This window comes from Copadichromis virginalis, linkage group LG3 (genome assembly GCF_057382275.1).
Source record: "Copadichromis virginalis isolate Kocher_CV1m ecotype Utaka linkage group LG3, C_Virginalis_male_GT1.1, whole genome shotgun sequence".
Classification (NCBI taxonomy): domain Eukaryota; kingdom Metazoa; phylum Chordata; class Actinopteri; order Cichliformes; family Cichlidae; genus Copadichromis; species Copadichromis virginalis.
In genome coordinates this window covers 16926378-16943832 of record NC_140620.1, presented here as the reverse complement: position 1 = coordinate 16943832, position 17455 = coordinate 16926378, and the positions used below count along the sequence as shown (strand labels likewise).

Here is a 17455-nt window from a genome sequence, read left to right as displayed (position 1 = left end):
ACCACAAAGTGTATACAGTGGGGCAAAAAAGTATTTAGTCAGCCACCGATTGTGCAAGTTCCCCCACTTAAAATGATGACAGAGGTCAGTAATTTGCACCAGAGGTACACTTCAACTGTGAGAGACAGAATGTGAAAAAAAAAATCCATGAATTCACATGGTAGGATTTGTAAAGAATTTATTCGTAAATCAGGGTGGAAAATAAGTATTTGCTCAATAACAAAAATACAACTCAATACTTTGTAACATAACCTTTGTTGGCAATAACAGAGGTCAAACGTTTACTATAGGTCTTTACCAGGTTTGCACACACAGTAGCTGGTATTTTGGCCCATTCCTCCATGCAGATCTTCTCGAGAGCAGTGATGTTTTGGGGCTGTCGCCGAGCAACACGGACTTTCAACTCCCGCCACAGATTTTCTATGGGGTTGAGGTCTGGAGACTGGCTAGGCCACTCCAGGACTTTCAAATGCTTCTTACGGAGCCACTCCTTTGTTGCCCGGGCGGTGTGTTTTGGATCATTGTCATGTTGGAAGACCCAGCCTCGTTTCATCTTCAAAGTTCTCACTGATGGAAGGAGGTTTTGGCTCAAAATCTCACGATACATGGCCCCATTCATTCTGTCCTTAACACGGATCAGTCGTCCTGTCCCCTTGGCAGAAAAACAGCCCCATAGCATGATGTTTCCACCCCCATGCTTCACAGTAGGTATGGTGTTCTTGGGATGTAACTCAGTATTCTTCTTCCTCCAAACACGACGAGTTGAGTTTATACCAAAAAGTTCTACTTTGGTTTCATCTGACCACATGACATTCTCCCAATCCTCTGCTGTATCATCCATGTGCTCTCTGGCAAACTTCAGACGGGCCTGGACATGCACTGGCTTCAGCAGCGGAACACGTCTGGCACTGCGGGATTTGATTCCCTGCCGTTGTAGTGTGTTACTGATGGTGACCTTTGTTACTTTGGTCCCAGCTCTCTGCAGGTCATTCACCAGGTCCCCCCGTGTGGTTCTGGGATCTTTGCTCACCGTTCTCATGATCATTTTGACCCCACGGGATGAGATCTTGCGTGGAGCCCCAGATCGAGGGAGATTATCAGTGGTCTTGTATGTCTTCCATTTTCTGATGATTGCTCCCACAGTTGATTTTTTCACACCAAGCTGCTTGCCTATTGTAGATTCACTCTTCCCAGTCTGGTGCAGGTCTACAATCCTTTTCCTGGTGTCCTTCGAAAGCTCTTTGGTCTTGGCCATGGCGGAGTTTGGAGTCTGACTGTTTGAGGCTGTGGACAGGTGTCTTTTATACAGATGATGAGTTCAAACAGGTGCCATTCATACAGGTAACGAGTGGGGGACAGAAAAGCTTCTTACAGAAGACGTTACAGGTCTGTGAGAGCCAGAGATTTTCCATGTTTGAGGTGACCAAATACTTATTTTCCACCCTGATTTACGAATAAATTCTTTACAAATCCTACCATGTGAATTCATGGATTTTGTTTTCCCATTCTGTCTCTCACAGTTGAAGTGTACCTCTGGTGCAAATTACTGACCTCTGTCATCATTTTAAGTGGGGGAACTTGCACAATCGGTGGCTGACTAAATACTTTTTTGCCCCACTGTATCTCTTCCTGTGAGACCTTCTCTCTAATGGCTGACAAGTGTGTGTCAAAGCGCAGCAAGGAAATATCTTGGTTTGTTTTTACATGTCAATGTAAAAGCTACTCTTTTATTAGGCCTTAAACTCTGACCTGAAAGGAAATAATCCGCTTACTTTTTTCAAGTAATGAGTAAAGTACGAGATTACTATTGCAAAAAGGTAATTAGATTACTGTTTCTTTCCTGTAGGAACGCTGCGTTACTGCGTTACTAAAATCATGATTTTTTTGCGAGAATGTCTCATGACAGTGACGTAAGCGAGTGTGACGTTCGTGGCAACAGCTGTGTGCAGATCAATAATGGATAATATAACGAGTGCTGGAGAGAGTATGCAGCGTTTAAAGCGTGGAAGTACTGACCTTTAAGTTTGATTCCATTAAAAGTGACAAAAACATTAGCGTCCCCTTTTCACTGCGTGGGAAGAAAACTTCTTTTTACAGCAGAAAAAACCCTTAAACTTCTGAACAAGCACTAGCAAGCTAAACAGGTGAAAACAGCAACAGGACCACTGAGTCTTTGATTTTATTTATTTTCTGCTGTGTTTTACTTGCATCTATTTGAAAGAGTGAGTGTAAACACACAAAAAAAAACTATTTTATTTTATGTGCTGCAATGTGCACAAAATAGGTTTAAATGCTAACAAAATTTCTTCCAGCCAGAGAATGTTGCATATAATTACATTTTTGCTTGATGCATAAAATTAAAAGATTAAAACTAATAAAACAAATTTTAAAAAGAGACCTTTTCATTTGATTACATTTTATATGATGGATTCTGCAGAAAGTAGAATTGGGCTGAAAGATCTATCGCTTTATCACCTACTCAGGTTGTAAATCGTGTTTTTAAAAAGTAACTAATTACTTTTGAAAATAAGTAATCAGTAAAGTAACAGGATTACTTTTTTGGAAGTAACCAGTAATTAGTCACTGATTATTTTTTTTCAAGTAACTTGACCAACACTGGTAAAGTGTGGAACTGTAGATAGCATTATACTGCTAGCAGGCAGGTGTAACTGCAGGAGGAAAATAATTAGTAAGAAGCAGCATTAAAGGAAAAGGCAGCGCTAACTGCTGTATAACACATTTTGGTAATTATAGACAAAAAGCAGAACTAGGTGATGGACTTGTTGCACGTCAAGACTCTGTATATAATCACTCACACCTTATAGGGATGAGGACAAGTATAGTGAAAGAAACAAAATCAAAGTGTAGCACCATAAAAGGAGGGTTAAGAAAATTAAAGGAAGGAGGAGATATTTAGTTCAAAACTGTGTATGAAGGGTACAGGAACACAGAGTACTAAAAAACAGAAAAAGTAGGCGCTGAATGAGGAACTTAAATAAATGTAACAGATCGAGGGACTGCAAGGCTTTTGTGCTGTGCTTATTCTCCCTTGTACATGGGACAATAAAGAAGCTGTTGAAATGAAGAAGTCTGTTGGGACAATAACTGTATTGGTAAATCTTATTACATGCTTTTGTTTGCTACCTGCTGAGTTTAGATACTAGCTGATTAAGCTCAGAAACCTTTTAAAAAACAATTGGGAGCTATGAGAATGTAGGATGTTGTTTTTCTTATATTATTGTTCCTTATAGTGTGGTTTATGTTTGTTCTACAAATGTTACTGGTGATGCTCGATGTGGTTAGCCAACCCCTCACAGCCATATTACAATAGGGGGAGGTATTAAAATACAGATATCTGCTTTGGTTATATTGAAATAAGCATTTTTAAAAGCATTACATTGTAAATGAAGTTACATTTACTGTGGTAATTAAACTCAAACAGCTCCATCTAGTGGACATACATAAAAGTTGCTATTCCAGTCAGTCATCAGCCTGTTTCTAAATGTAGTTATGTAGTTTGACCTCATGGTTGCAGTGAACAAAACTACAGACTAACATATTTAGGAACTTTAATATGAATGTTTTTAAATACCTTAAGAACATTCTTTCTCTTCTGATGAAGATCTTTTCAAAGGGTGTAATATGAACGACAGCAGGTTTCAAAAGTCATGCTGAAATTAATCCAGCATTATTGATTTCTTCAGATGAGCCAAAACACAAATGCAGCTCAATGATTGCACTGGAATCATTTGTAATCTAACCAGCTACTTACTCTGGTTTGTAATTTGAGGTCAAAAATTATTAAATCAACTGTGAGGAGGTTGAAGTGATTGAGGATAGAGATGAAAAAAGTACCTAGAGGGAAGAGAGCTTGTTGAGAAGATGTAAGGAATACTTTATGGAGCTCATAAATGAGAAACTGATAGACAGATAAATGCCACAGGTGCCCAGTAACAGGCTATCATATAGAGATTGACAGACCATTCAATTTATTGTCTTTATTTATAACTGGCGTTATCGTTTCATTCTATTATAGCAGACCTTCCCAAAGTGTGGGGCCCGCCCCCTAGGGGGGGCGCAGAGCCATGGCAGGGGGGGGGGGGGGGGGGGGGGGGGGTATGAAAAGGGGGGGAAAAAACAAAACGCTTGGACACTGTTAGCACGGGCGCCTATAGAAACACAAAGCAAGAGATGAAGCATTGCTGAATATGTTTCCAAACCGACTTCTGTTACGGCTGTGGCCATGAGAAGACTGTGTGGGCTGTTTTCTGTCTGTGTTTCTGTACTGTGCTTAAGACTCTTTCCAGGTCCCTCCCCTAATGAAGAGTAGTGAGCGGCTGATTGGACCATGGAGCAGGTGACTACCTTCAAAAAGCCGCTCTGACAGATCCACAGAGAGAGAGAGAGAGTGGAGCGAGCGAGTAGCTTGACAGCCGACGCGGCCCTGACCCTGGTTTTCCCAGCCTGTATTTTTTTTATTGTGTATTTGTGTGAGCGTGAATTGTGAAAGCCGCTCCTAGTGCATTAGCTGAGAGCGTAGGCACTCTTGGGCTGAAGCGGAAGGGGTGAGCCGCCTTTTCTTTTGGAACCGTTTTCTCCTGTTTTCCGGGTTAGGGAGCGAGGGATAGCTCTGTCATTTGTTTGTTCTTTTTCTTTCCTAGGGTTTAGTTAGTCTTTTCTGGTGGGACTTAGTTGGTTTTGTTTATTATTTTGGCCTGGGCTCACCCTGGAGCTATGCTTCTTGTCCCTAAATAAAATCACCTTTTTTTTACTCACAACTGGTTTGGATGTTTGGCTTGGGAACCAGGGCGGGGATTTGTCTCTCTCTCCTCCAACCTTATGTGCGTCCCTACACGCCTAGATTAGGGGCGTAATAACTTCATTCTAAGCCAAAGACTAGAAAATATGGTGAAGTATATCTTCCCTTTGGCTTCACCTGCACAAGTGCCGAGGTAGGTCTCCCCTGCAGAATTGGTTTTCCCTTTGTTGGGAGCAGCGCTGGGCTCTTCAAATCACGGACAAACAGTATCCCACATTCTTGAGTTTTAGTTCACAAACACTTGTTGTAATGACTAACTACTCCTGACATTTTGGAGATGTTAGCTCTTTATACAGTAAAGTTACAGTGGGATACAAATAACATCGGGCTGATCCTGCCACGATTTGTTCCCTCAGTTCAAATCACAGACAAACAGTATCCCACAGCTGTTTATGTTTTTTGCACAGAGAGGCATTTTTGAAAAATGTATTGATAGCAATGTTGAATATTATTACAGGAAAAAAAACAACTACACGTAAAATAATCACATCGTGACGCCTCTGCCTTTCTAAATGGAGGGACAGTAACTACACGTGTAAGCGTGTAAAACCTGCAGATAGTCAGATTAACAGTATTTTGTCTCTATCTGCAATTCCTCCCATGTAAATAATAACGTGGCGCACAGCGTGACGTGAAAAAAAGGCACATACCTTTGACGTTGCGTGACGAACTCTGTATTCCTCATCCACATGTAAAAGCAAAAAAGGAGTTTTAAAAAAATCTCAGTTTTCGGTGATTCGAAACGCCGTTTACGTGGACAAAACAGCTGCGTTTTCAAAAATACCCATGTAGGTGTGGACATAGCGTAAAAGAGTTAGTAGTTTATTTTCTTACTACCTGTAATTTATTGCAGATTACTTGTATTTGCTTAATTGTTTACTAAATGTTTGAGGTGTGAAATAAACCGCAATGGAGCAAAATATGGGTGTGTGTGGTTGGAGGATGTGTTTGTGGGGGGGGGGGGGGGGCGCAAACATTTTTCTGTAAAACAAAAGGGGGCCCAGCAAAAAAAGTTTGGGAACCACTGTATTATAGAATCTTACAAGAACGAGGCAAAATTGTATTCCATTGTGCTTTATTAGCTGCTTCAGTGAAAAACAAATAAACAATGGAAAATAAAAAACCCAAATCATTGCAAAGCAACAATGGAAATGGAAAACTGGAAAACAGTTCAGTTGATCACTTGACTGCTTCAATACAACACTTTGGCATATATATGCGGACGTTTCGTGGCTGTTTTGATATCGCTCTCTCTCTTAACCGATCAAATCTCGCTGTGGTAGCAGCTTTTTGACTCTTCTCACTGTTGAGGTCTGGGAAGCGCTTCCGCTCCCTTAAGGCCAAAACAGAGAGAATGAAGAGGAGCTTCTTCCCCCAGGCTATTCGGGGCCTGAACCAGGTGTAGGACTGGACTCTCCCAAACACGTCACTATAAGACTGGACTCTCACACACGTCACCACACGCACCACCACACATTTCCTATAATCCTATAATTCCTATAATTTATAATCCTTATCTTTATAATCGCCTCTGCTATTTGCACATTCTTTACTGTAAATTCCTAAGTTAATTTGTAAATTTTTGTAGTAAATTGTAAATATTGTAGAACTTTTCTTCTGTCATTTAATGGTCGGGCATTGTACAGCTACAAGCATTTCACCCCCATGTCATACTGTGTATGGTTGTGTGTGTGTGACAAATAAAATTTGAATTTGATTTGATTTGAATTTGATTTGATTTTAACTCGGTATGACCCAGGTTGATAGAGGGGGCACAGTCTGGATCGCATTCCAGCATTTTGCAGGCTGGTTTTCCTACAAAACACAACAAACATTAGCCCGCAAAGCCACAGTGAGCAAAGCAGCATAGCGCAACGAATTCAATTCAAATCAATATAAGACTTATTTGTAACCTACATGAACAATTATGTTATGATAAATTACGTAATAACTACAACAAAACACTTACCTTTGTGGAAATGCTTGGAGCAGACTAACATGTGAGCGGGAGTGATCTGGGACGTTATATTTGGTCTTTGAATGGCTGCAATCCAGACCATCGGTCGGCTCTTTGTTATTTCGGAAACATGGCTGAACAATTTCTTTTCTACTACGTAATCCGATAAAAACCATCTCTTTACCCGTCGGCTTCCCGTGGCTGTCATGCAACCAGCTATTGCAGTTAATAATACAACAGCTTCTTGCCATTTTTGCGTTTCTTTTTATCGCTGTGTGACTGTTTTCATGTGAAAGCCTGCATGCGCTAGTACCGCTTGCCATGCGTTCCCAGAATCCTTTGCGGTTTTACCCCGAAAATGACATCACATTTTCAATCTGTGATATTATAAAAGTTAAACCAGAGGCTGAAGTAGTCCTCCACTCCGACTACTGACATGCAGCTACTGGTCTCCAACTGGTTCTGCCAGCACCTCAGATACGAGGATGTCCACATATTAACAAGGTTTTTGTTTAAATTTTTTTTTGGTCTTGTTTTTCCCCCTCAGCCATTTCACTGTTATTTACATTTTTGGTGTAGATTTTGTTTTGTTTTGTTTGATACAGCCACATATATATCTTTTATATTTTAATTATTTTAATCATTATATATATATATTGTTTTTTTTTACCACATATTACATCAACTAGGATTTACACCTATCTTATTTTATCCACCATAAAACCCATACTTGAAAGATGTTTTCACAGTTCATGTTTATATTTTTTGGACCCAAGTGTGGACACAGATGAGGAGACAGAATAATTACAACAAAAAGCGAGCCTTTATTTGGCTGAGACTCAGGAACAGAAAACCAAGTGAGAACAAAACTAAACAAAACTAAACCTAAACCTATACTGGAGGAACTAGAACTGACTATGAATTAATATGATTTGGTACAGGAGCATAAAAGAAGCTATGAAGTATCTATGAAATCCAGAAACATGGACATGTCCCATACCACATCATGAAAGACCTGTGGCGACAATAAGGATGAGATGGCGTGACAAGGAACGAATGGAAACACACAGAATAAATAAACAAGGTGATCATGGGAAATGGAAACAAATGAGGAACCAGCTGACACAAATGTACATAATGGCACAACAGGGGAAGTGAGGCTAAACCAAGAAACACGGGACCTTTCAAAGTGAAACAGAAACATGGAGACAAGACATGACAACACAAGCTTAGCATAACTAAAACACGTGACAGAGTAGAGAAGAACCCAAACACAGAAACCAAGAAGACAATGATAAATAATGGCTGACTTTAATCTCAACTAAAAGTTAAATAGTTAAATAAGAATAACACATAACCCAACAGTCATGTGACCTCCTATGAGCAAGCACTTTGGTGACAGTAGGAAAGAAAAACTGTGACTAGTTGAGAGGTGAGAGAAGGAAGACAGGACAAAGACAGGACAAAGAATCATACAATATCAAGTATGATTCAATGCAGAGAGGTCTATTAACACATAGTGAGTGAGTGAGACAGGAGACTGAAGAAGAAATACTTGATGCATCTTGAAAATCCCCCGGCAGCCTACGTCTATTGCAGCATAACTAAGGGAGGATTCAGGGTCACCTGGTCCAGCCCTAACTATATGCTTTAGCAAAGAGGAAAGTTTTAAGTCTAATGTTGAAAGTAGAGATAGTGTCTGTCTCCTGAATCCAAACTGGAAGCTGGTTTCACAGAAGAGGGGCCTGAAAACTGAAGGCTCTCCCTCCCAAAAAGGGGAACTGATCCATTTCTAGTTCCTAAAACCTGTCACAATTCCTTGTTTTGTAAAGTTTAGATGTCAAAAACATGTGACAGAAGAGAAATATCCATTGCAATGTCACAGTACTAGAGTGGCAACGAGGTTATATCTGGTCTTTAAATCTGCTGAAATAAAGACTTTAAAGCAAACAGGTGACAGGATCAACAGAAGAGACTCAGCCTCTGGGCGGAGCCAAGACAGGGAAGAAGACACTCTCCGTCTCCTCTTCACCTGCAGGACAGGAGGACGATAGAGACAGAAATGAAGAGAGAAAAAAACGCACATCACTACTACTACTTTGCGCTACGGTAGACTCAACTAAAGAGAAAGAGAAAGAAACGCTGGCCTCTCTGGACCATCGCAAGAACAAGCTAACTGATAACTGTTATCACACTAAGAGACTTTCAGCTTTCTTTAAAAACATCAGATTTTAAGTTCAGGGATTTTGTAATTGTTGAAAAATACCATCATTTTTTTGACATTTATTAGACTTTAAACGAAGGAGCAATGTCTGCTGTAACGTCTGCATCTATCTGCTGGACTTTACTGTCTGTCTGCCTCTCGTTTGTTTCTGCAGGTGAGATTAGATTTCAGATTTATAAATTATTAACACTCTTCAAGGATTCTGTTCATTGTTTTAAAGGTGTGTTTAACTGGGCTGTATGACCTGCCACATCTGCCGAGTTAAAGCTGAAGGACTGATCTGAGGTCTGTTTCTTTTCCAAACATTTCTGTTAAACCAGAAATGTGGGAGGAGGAGAGCTGCGTCATTTAGCTTGTGAGCACTCTGTTTACCTGAGCTTGTCCTCTCCTCCTGCTACACCTGCTTCATTTCCTCAAACCCACAGTTCATTCCTAAGTTCATATCAAAACAAATCTGGTTTTTCCTACTCTGCACAAGTTTGTGTTATTACAAAGATAACAAGAGAGGTTGAATCAGCGGTTAGTCATTAGCGGGCTGGTACAGTAAACTGTTGGCAAAAAAATAAATCTTCAATTAAAAGCTACTCATTGGGAAAAAAAATCTTTACTTTTAAACTAACTCTGTTGCACATTAGCTTAACTTTCACTATTCATAGAAAATTTGTCAGCATAAAGCTTTAGATACACCTCTGCTTACAGCATTTTGAAGGCAGAACAGACATTTATAAATTTAGAAGTTGAATTTAGTAGACTTTGTTGCAAGATTACAGATTAATAATACATTATCACTCATTTGAGTGGAGCACAGATGTCTGTTCTGAGCTTGACTGCCAGACTTTCAAGTGAGATGTAATGAGATGTAATAATCATTGTAAAGCTAGGTCGAAAAACCTAAAACCTCAGTTAGTGATAAAGGTGCCTTGACGGAGGTAGTACACTTCCTCTGTTAACTCTGGCTTCTTGCTTTAGGCCCAGTGAGTGCTAAAATTTAAATAAGGTGTTTGACTCATCATTTGACTCTTCTTCCGCACAAAATCGATCAATTGAACACTCCTGACACCAAACACGCAGTGCTGCACATGAGAGCAATTTGAATTTTGGTGCAACATTAAACACTGGGTTGAAATTTAAAACTATCCTATTGGCTGATGAACATAGGCATGATAATTATGCTACTTTGTATTCTGATTGAAGAAAAGTTTATTTAGGTGACTGAATATTGTTAATATCAAATGTCTACAAAAAATCTGACTAACTTCAGAATATGCCTTCTGTCACTTCCACAGCAGAGGTCTAAAAAAAAGCTAATGAAGACCAAGCATAACAATGTATTTATAGACTAAATAATAAGTAATTATGAAACAGTGGTGCTGTAAGTACAGTAGCCCTTCATTAAGTGAGTTCACACAATATTCCTTCACTAGACAGTCAGTCATTGACTGAATGTGCCCCTTGTGTTTGTCTGAAGCAATGTACAGTAAAAAGCTCCCTGATCTCCCAGTAGCTCAGGTTGTTCGTTGATCTCTTGAACCCCTCTGTTGTTTCCTCTTTCAGTAGAAGAAGTTATATTAGGTCAGACTGGAATGACCATCGTTCTGCCATGTCAAGTTCCAAGCAACAACAACCCCATTGTAGCTGTGGAGTGGAGCAGACGTGACCTGGAGCCAGAATATGTCCTTTTTTACCGGGACAATAAGCTTGTTCCAGATTACCAGCATCCGTCTTTTAAGAACCGGGTGGATCTGCAGGACAGACAGATGAAGGGTGGAGACGTGTCTTTGATTCTGATGGATCTTACTACTGATGACGCGGGAGCATACGAGTGTTACGTGGTCCAGAAAGGAGCGAACCACAGCAAAACAACGAGTCTGGATGGTTACTACATCAGAGCCACCTACCTGACTGTTTCTCTTCAAAGTGAGTTGGTAGAGTTCAGTTTGTTTGTTGTCTGATGTTTCTGAGGTGAACAAAGCTTGGATCCTTGTACTTGTACCTTATACTTTAAAACTTGCTACAGCCTGTAAAAGACAGGTGCATTTGTAGAGTTCTGTTGTACTCAGATGGCCATAGCAACCTATACAATGTAGGTCTATTAGATCTGTCTATCTATATATATGTATAGATATTACTTTGCTTTGTTCTTTTCTGTGATTGGCTGCTGCTGTAGTGATCAGTTAGTTCTTTAACCTCTGTGCTCTATTTTGTTTCTTCTTTCAGACCACAATAACAACATAATTATTGGGGGAGACACGGCCACTCTAGAATGTCAAGCTCCAAACAGCAATGACCCCATCATAGCTGCATTATGGATAAGACCTGACCTGGAGCCAGAATATGTCCTTTTTTACCAGGATGATGAGATTGATACAGATTATCAGCATCCATTTTTTAAGAACAGGGTGGATCTGAAGGACAGACAGATGAAGGGTGGAGACGTGTCTTTGATTTTGAAGGATGTGACAGCTGATGACTCAGGACTCTATGTGTGTTACGTTGACCAGAGAAAAACGAAACGAACCTGTCTGGATATTCACCCCATCAGCATCACCTACCTAACTGTGGTTCCTCCAGGTAAGTTTGAGTTTTACATGAAGGAGGGGTTCACATGAATAGGATGAGGGACCTATATAATCTTCTGTACCCGACATTTACACTGACCATGAAAAAATAGCATGCTATGCCATGATTGGTGACTCAGTGCTTTCTTCCGGTCCAGCTTTGTCTAGCTGCTGGTAGAATTTCAGGATGCCAGCCACTTCCTCTATCTGCCAGTACTACATGCCGTGCAGGGGCCTGTTCTTCCATGATGGTTCATCATGGAAGAATGGTCCGTCCTTTCTTCTTTGGCTCTCTGGTACCACCAGTATTGGGGAGTAACGCAATACATGTACCGGTGTTACGAATTTAAAATACAAAATATGAGTAACTGTATTCCGTTATAGTTACCGTTTAAAAGAGTGATATTCAGAATACAGTTACTTTTTATTATATATATATTTATAGGTATTTTCCTGTTTCATATATAGGCTATGCCCTCTCTATTTTTGGTGATTCCACGCCGGTAGAACCTAAACAAAACACGCATTAAAAGGCTCTAATGTCTGTGTCTCAATCTGGCGGCCCATCTCACCGCTACTTGTGGCCCACGTAAAGGACGTGAAGAAATGTTTTAAAAAATGTTTATTCCAAAAATTATTTAATATGAAGACAATATGTAGAGTGTTACAAAAAGAATGTAGCCTCATGGGCAGTGTAGTCCGTGCTGCAGGGAGAACGGACTGCCATACCAGTTATTTGTCTGTGAGAGAAAGGGAGGGAGAAAAAGGATAGTCAAAAAGTATGAGTCGTCACTGAGCAGAGACGGGAGGTGGAAGCATGTAAATATAATAATAACCACTGCAGTCAAGAAGAGTGCCTGACGAGCCCAGTTGTAAGTAAGCTATTAAGACTCGACTGTACACAGTGTTCGTGTTTTCCTCCGAAAACAATAAGTTTCGTTGGAGCAGCCTTTCAGCGCCTCTCTCTGTCTCTCGTTAGCAAAGTTGACCCAGACAACAAAGTAAAGCTAGTTTTCAGCTACGAGCCCGACACAGAACCCACCGTATCAGCCAGAGGTCCCTTTACTACGGTTCGGAGTCGCGGACCTTCAGTAACAGTAATAAATCACAGCAATAGTACATTCACGTAGTTGTAAACAGCATGATAATATATTAAGTAATCCAAAGTATTCAGAATATGTTACTTTCATTGAGTAACGTAACAGAATACGTTACAGAATACATTTTGGGGCATGTATTCTGTCATCTGTAGTGGAATACATTTTAAAAGTAACCTTCCCAACACTGGATACTAGAGGTATTAACTGAGCACACGGTCAGTTGGGGCCATCTTCCTGATTTAGTCTTGGATGTTTGTTGTCTAATCCTGGACTGTGTTACTAAGACTCACCAGTCCCTGGCTTCCTTCCTTCTTCTTACTATTCAGCCTCCGGGTGCTGGACCTGGGATGAAACCCTCCATGAAGGAGCTTACATGTCTTGATGTCACTGGCTTCCATCTCCTCCTTTGGCCAACTTATTATTTCAGGAGTGTACCTGATCACAGGCATGGTGTAGGTGTTGATAACTCAGATATTGTTCCAGGTACAACTGTGCCTAAAATGATTAAGCACATGGCTGAATAGATGAATGGGGCACAGAATTTAATTGGCAAGAATACCAAAGGCACAAAACACCAGCTATTGATAGACGGAGCAGTTGTCCGAGCTCCTTAGCATGCATGGAGGGTTTCACCCCAAGTCCAGCACCCTAAGACTGTGTGCTAAGCGGAAGGATAGAGGCAGGGGACTAGTCAGTGTCAGAAAAAGTAGGAAGAGGAGGAGCCATCATGGAAGGACAGGTCCATGCACATTATATAGCACTGGCAGATAGAGAAAGGGCTGACATCCAGAAATCCTACCAGTGGCTAACAGAGCTGGACTAAAAGACAGCACAGTGGTACCAATTATGGCAGCACAGGAACAAGCTCTGAGTACAAGATCCAAAGATCCAATCTTTTTTTTTTTTTCTGTGACTGGCTGCTGTAGTTGTAAGTTAGTTTGTTGACTTCTCTACTCTGTGTTGTTTCCTCTTTCAGACCAGAAAAACATCACAGTTGATCCTGGGCAGAACATCATTCTACCATGTCGAGTTCCACACCCGGATTTAAAGTTTATCATGGCTGTAGTGTGGAAAAGAGCTGACCTGGGAGAAGAATATGTCCTTTCTTACCAGAATCAGCGATTTCATCCAGAAAATCAGCATCCGTCTTTTAAGAACCGGGTGGATCTGCAAGACAGACAGATGAAGGATGGAGACGTGTCTTTGATTCTGAAGGATGTGACTACTGATGACTCGGGAGCATACGAGTGTCATGTGGTCCAGAGAGCAGTGTACATTAGGGAGACAGCCAGTCCTGATAGTGAACACATCAGCACCAACTATTTAAGTGTTGTGCGTCCAAGTGAGTTGACAGATTTCAGTTCATATACACACAAACACACACACACACACACACACACACACACACACACACACACACACACACACACACATATATATATATATATATATATATATATATGTATATATATATATATATATATATATATATATATATAATCCACGTAGGCTGCACTGTCGAGTGCAGATCCACTGAGCGCAGTGCAAGCTAGCAAGACAGAAGCTAAGCTCGCTGCAACATGGCAACTGCCTCACCACTATCCGAAATTGAACCTCCCCCACCCTCATTCAGATGTGGCGTTTGGAACTATTTTGGTTTTCATGTGAAGCATGACCCTGATGGTAAGCGCGTCATGGACAAAAGTAAAATAGTATGTCGAATGTGCCACGCAATGCTCAACCGGTTGGAACTAGTGCGTTAGCGCAGTTAGCTTGTTAACGTGTTGACGCCGTCCAGCCCTACGCACGGGGCGATCCGTGGTAGCTCGTTAACGGAGATTTGCCGTGTTGTGGCGTTAACGTCATTTCAGATTAACGCTGACAGCACTAGTGGGAACACAACGAATATGACTGCACATTTACTCCGACATCATCGTAGTGCAAAGACAAGTGAAAGTAGACAAAAACAACAAGCACACATGCTACAAACTTTACCCGAGTCATTTGTTAGCACATGATTCTCCTTATGGGGACCTGATATGTTTAATGTGCTGCTGAGAATATAGCCCAGAAGAAGCGTATAGTATAGCTTTTATTTTGGAAAGAGACATTTCTCTGTAATAAACTCTCTTTTCCAAAGATAAGTGATTCCTCAATCAGATATATATTTTTTTTATTACTTTGTGGTTTCAGCAACATTACATTTAAAAACTGTACTTTTGAGTTAAAATATATATTTATAATTTTAATAAATGACAAATTAAAAAGGCATGAACATTTTTTGTATCGAATAAATATCGAACCTCACAGCAAAGTATAGAACTGAACCGAACCGTGAATTTTGTGTATCGTTGCACCCCTAATATATATATATTTATTTATCTTTTCCTAAATATGAATATGATACTTGTGTTTCTTGTTTCCATGATTGGCGATCCCTTCTTTTCTTTAACCAGTCTGTTCTTTTCTCACTCAGACAAAAAAATCATCATAGCTGTGATGGGACAGACGGTCACTCTGCCATGTCGAGCTCTAAACAGCAACAACCCCATAATAGCTGCAGAGTGGAGCAGAGTTGACTTGGAGCCAAAATATGTCCTTTATTATCAGGACTACAAGCTTTTTCCAGATTACCACCAGCATCCATCTTTTAAGAACCGGGTGCATCTGAAGGACAGAAAGATGAAGGATAAAGACATGTCTTTGATTCTGAAGAATGTGACAATTAATGACACTGGAACATATGAGTGTTATGTGACGCAGAGAGGAGTGAACCGCAGAAAGAGAGCCAGTCTGGATAGTTACCCCATCAGCACCACCTACCTGAGTGTTGTTCCTCAAAGTGAGTTGGTAGAGTTCAGTTTGTTAGTATAGATGAAGTTGCTTCCTGGTTCTTGATGTCTGATGTTTCTGAGGAGAATAAAAGTCAAAAGCTTGGATCTTTGTAGTTGTACTTTATACTTTAAAACTGGCTACAGCCTGCAGAAAAGAGGTGATTAACTTCTGTTCTTCCTAAATGTTTATAGTAACTTAGACAAAGTAGGTAAAGGGCTGCACGTTGAAGAACTAGTTGAAACACGAGACATATACATATATAGCATTGGGCCTTTTTCTTGGTTTGTATTTTTTTTGTCTGTGATTGGCTGTTGTAGTTATCAGTTAGTTCTTTAACCTCTCTGCTCTTTGTTGTTTCCTCTTTCAGGCCAGAAAAACATCACAGCTGAGTCCGGACAGAACGTCACTCTGACATGTCGAGCTCCAAACAACAATATCATACCAGGTGTAGAGTGGAGCAGACGTGACTTGAAGGCACAATATGTACTTTGGTACTGGGAAAAAGAGTTTGTTTCATATTATCAGCATCCATCTTTTAAGAAGCGGGTGGCTCTGCAGGACAGACAGATGAAGGATGGAGTCATGTCTTTGATTCTGAAGGATGTGACGACTGCTGATAGTGGAACATACGAGTGTTGCATCATCCAGGAAGTGAGAGACGGTAGAAAGATAGACATTTTAAAGACTGATCCCATCAGCATCATCCACCTAAAAGTTATTCCAAAAGGTAAGTCAGTCAAATTCATTTTGGCTTTGGACACATTCAGTTATTTTCCGAGGTGTCCGGTTGGGAGTCGAAAACTCAAGATACATAAAAAGATGTCATCAGAGCTGAAGCTTGTTTATTTTTAAAAATGTTGATGATGAGACTTTGTGTGTAGCAGCTGATCTTTGCAATGTGATCAGCTGATACCTCACAGCTGTTTCTCACCTGCAGGTCAGCCAGGAGGGCACGGAGAGGATGGGGCTGTTGGACTGAGAGCTGTTATTGTGCTTTTATTGGTTTCTTTTGCAAGTATAATCTACTACATAAAAATGATACAATAGACAGAAGGAGAAAAAAACAGCACAACACAAATACAGCCAAGCACCAAGGTAGAACCTTCTCTTCATCCCACTCATCCCACCTTTCGTGGCAAAAAGCCAGATGCTCTGAGGACAGACTTGAGTTCACAGTGATGTGAATCCAGCAGGAGGTAGTCAGCTGCAAATGTCTCACACAGCCCTTGTTTGTTTTTTAACGTCTTTGGGGGTTTTCTGGTTTTGATTGGAAATGTGTGGGGGTGGGCATATTTAGTCTGGAAACTAAAAATCAAGCAATATAAGAATATATTAAAAAGTTTTGATTACAATCATCATTATTTTCCTTTGGGGGAAGACTGAAACCTCTGTGAAGGACCTAAAACATGTTTTTAATGCAGGGAAAGTATGGGTCTTTGTGAAGGCTTTTCCATGTCATTTCCTTATCAGGTTTATTGTTTATTTCCCATGAAGGTTTAGCTGTTTAGTGCCAGAACAGAATTATTTAAATGAAAGAAGGGAAGGTTAAATTTATCATGTCTTTCATCATGTTCAGCTTCTGCTCTTTTTGGGTGTTTTCTTATCTCAATGGTTACATAATGTTCATGTGCAAGCTTCTTTGTCATTTTTGCTTACTAATAATAAACAGTGATACTCTATTCGTGTCAAGTGTTTATTTATTTAAACTGATTTATTTAAAGTTGTAGAATAATAATAGAATAAACCAGTTATAAGAACTATGGAGTGGACTATGGAACTATGGACCACAAGAGTCATGTGCATTGAAATAAAGAATTCTGTGCTTAAATAATACATTTTAGAATAAATTCTGCATTCATAAATTCATTTTCAAATTCCAATTTAATAAACTGTTTAGCCTCAAGATTTACACTCATCTCGACACGGATATGTGAAGAATGAAGGGACCCTGCAGTGAAACGG

General features: G+C 40.2%; 1 protein-coding gene across 1 annotated transcript; it reads left to right on the top strand.

The window, feature by feature from the left end:
- Nucleotides 1-9066: 9066 nt before the first annotated feature.
- Nucleotides 9067-17172, top strand: LOC146713095 (roundabout homolog 2-like). Its single transcript, XM_085452444.1, has 7 exons — nt 9067-9154; nt 10555-10917; nt 11218-11571; nt 13635-14000; nt 15135-15500; nt 15861-16220; nt 16431-17172. Exons 1-7 carry the CDS (start codon nt 9085-9087, stop codon nt 16538-16540), a joined length of 1989 nt encoding a protein of 662 aa, XP_085308570.1. The 5' UTR covers nt 9067-9084; the 3' UTR covers nt 16541-17172.
- The last annotated feature ends 283 nt before the right edge of the window (nt 17173-17455 follow it).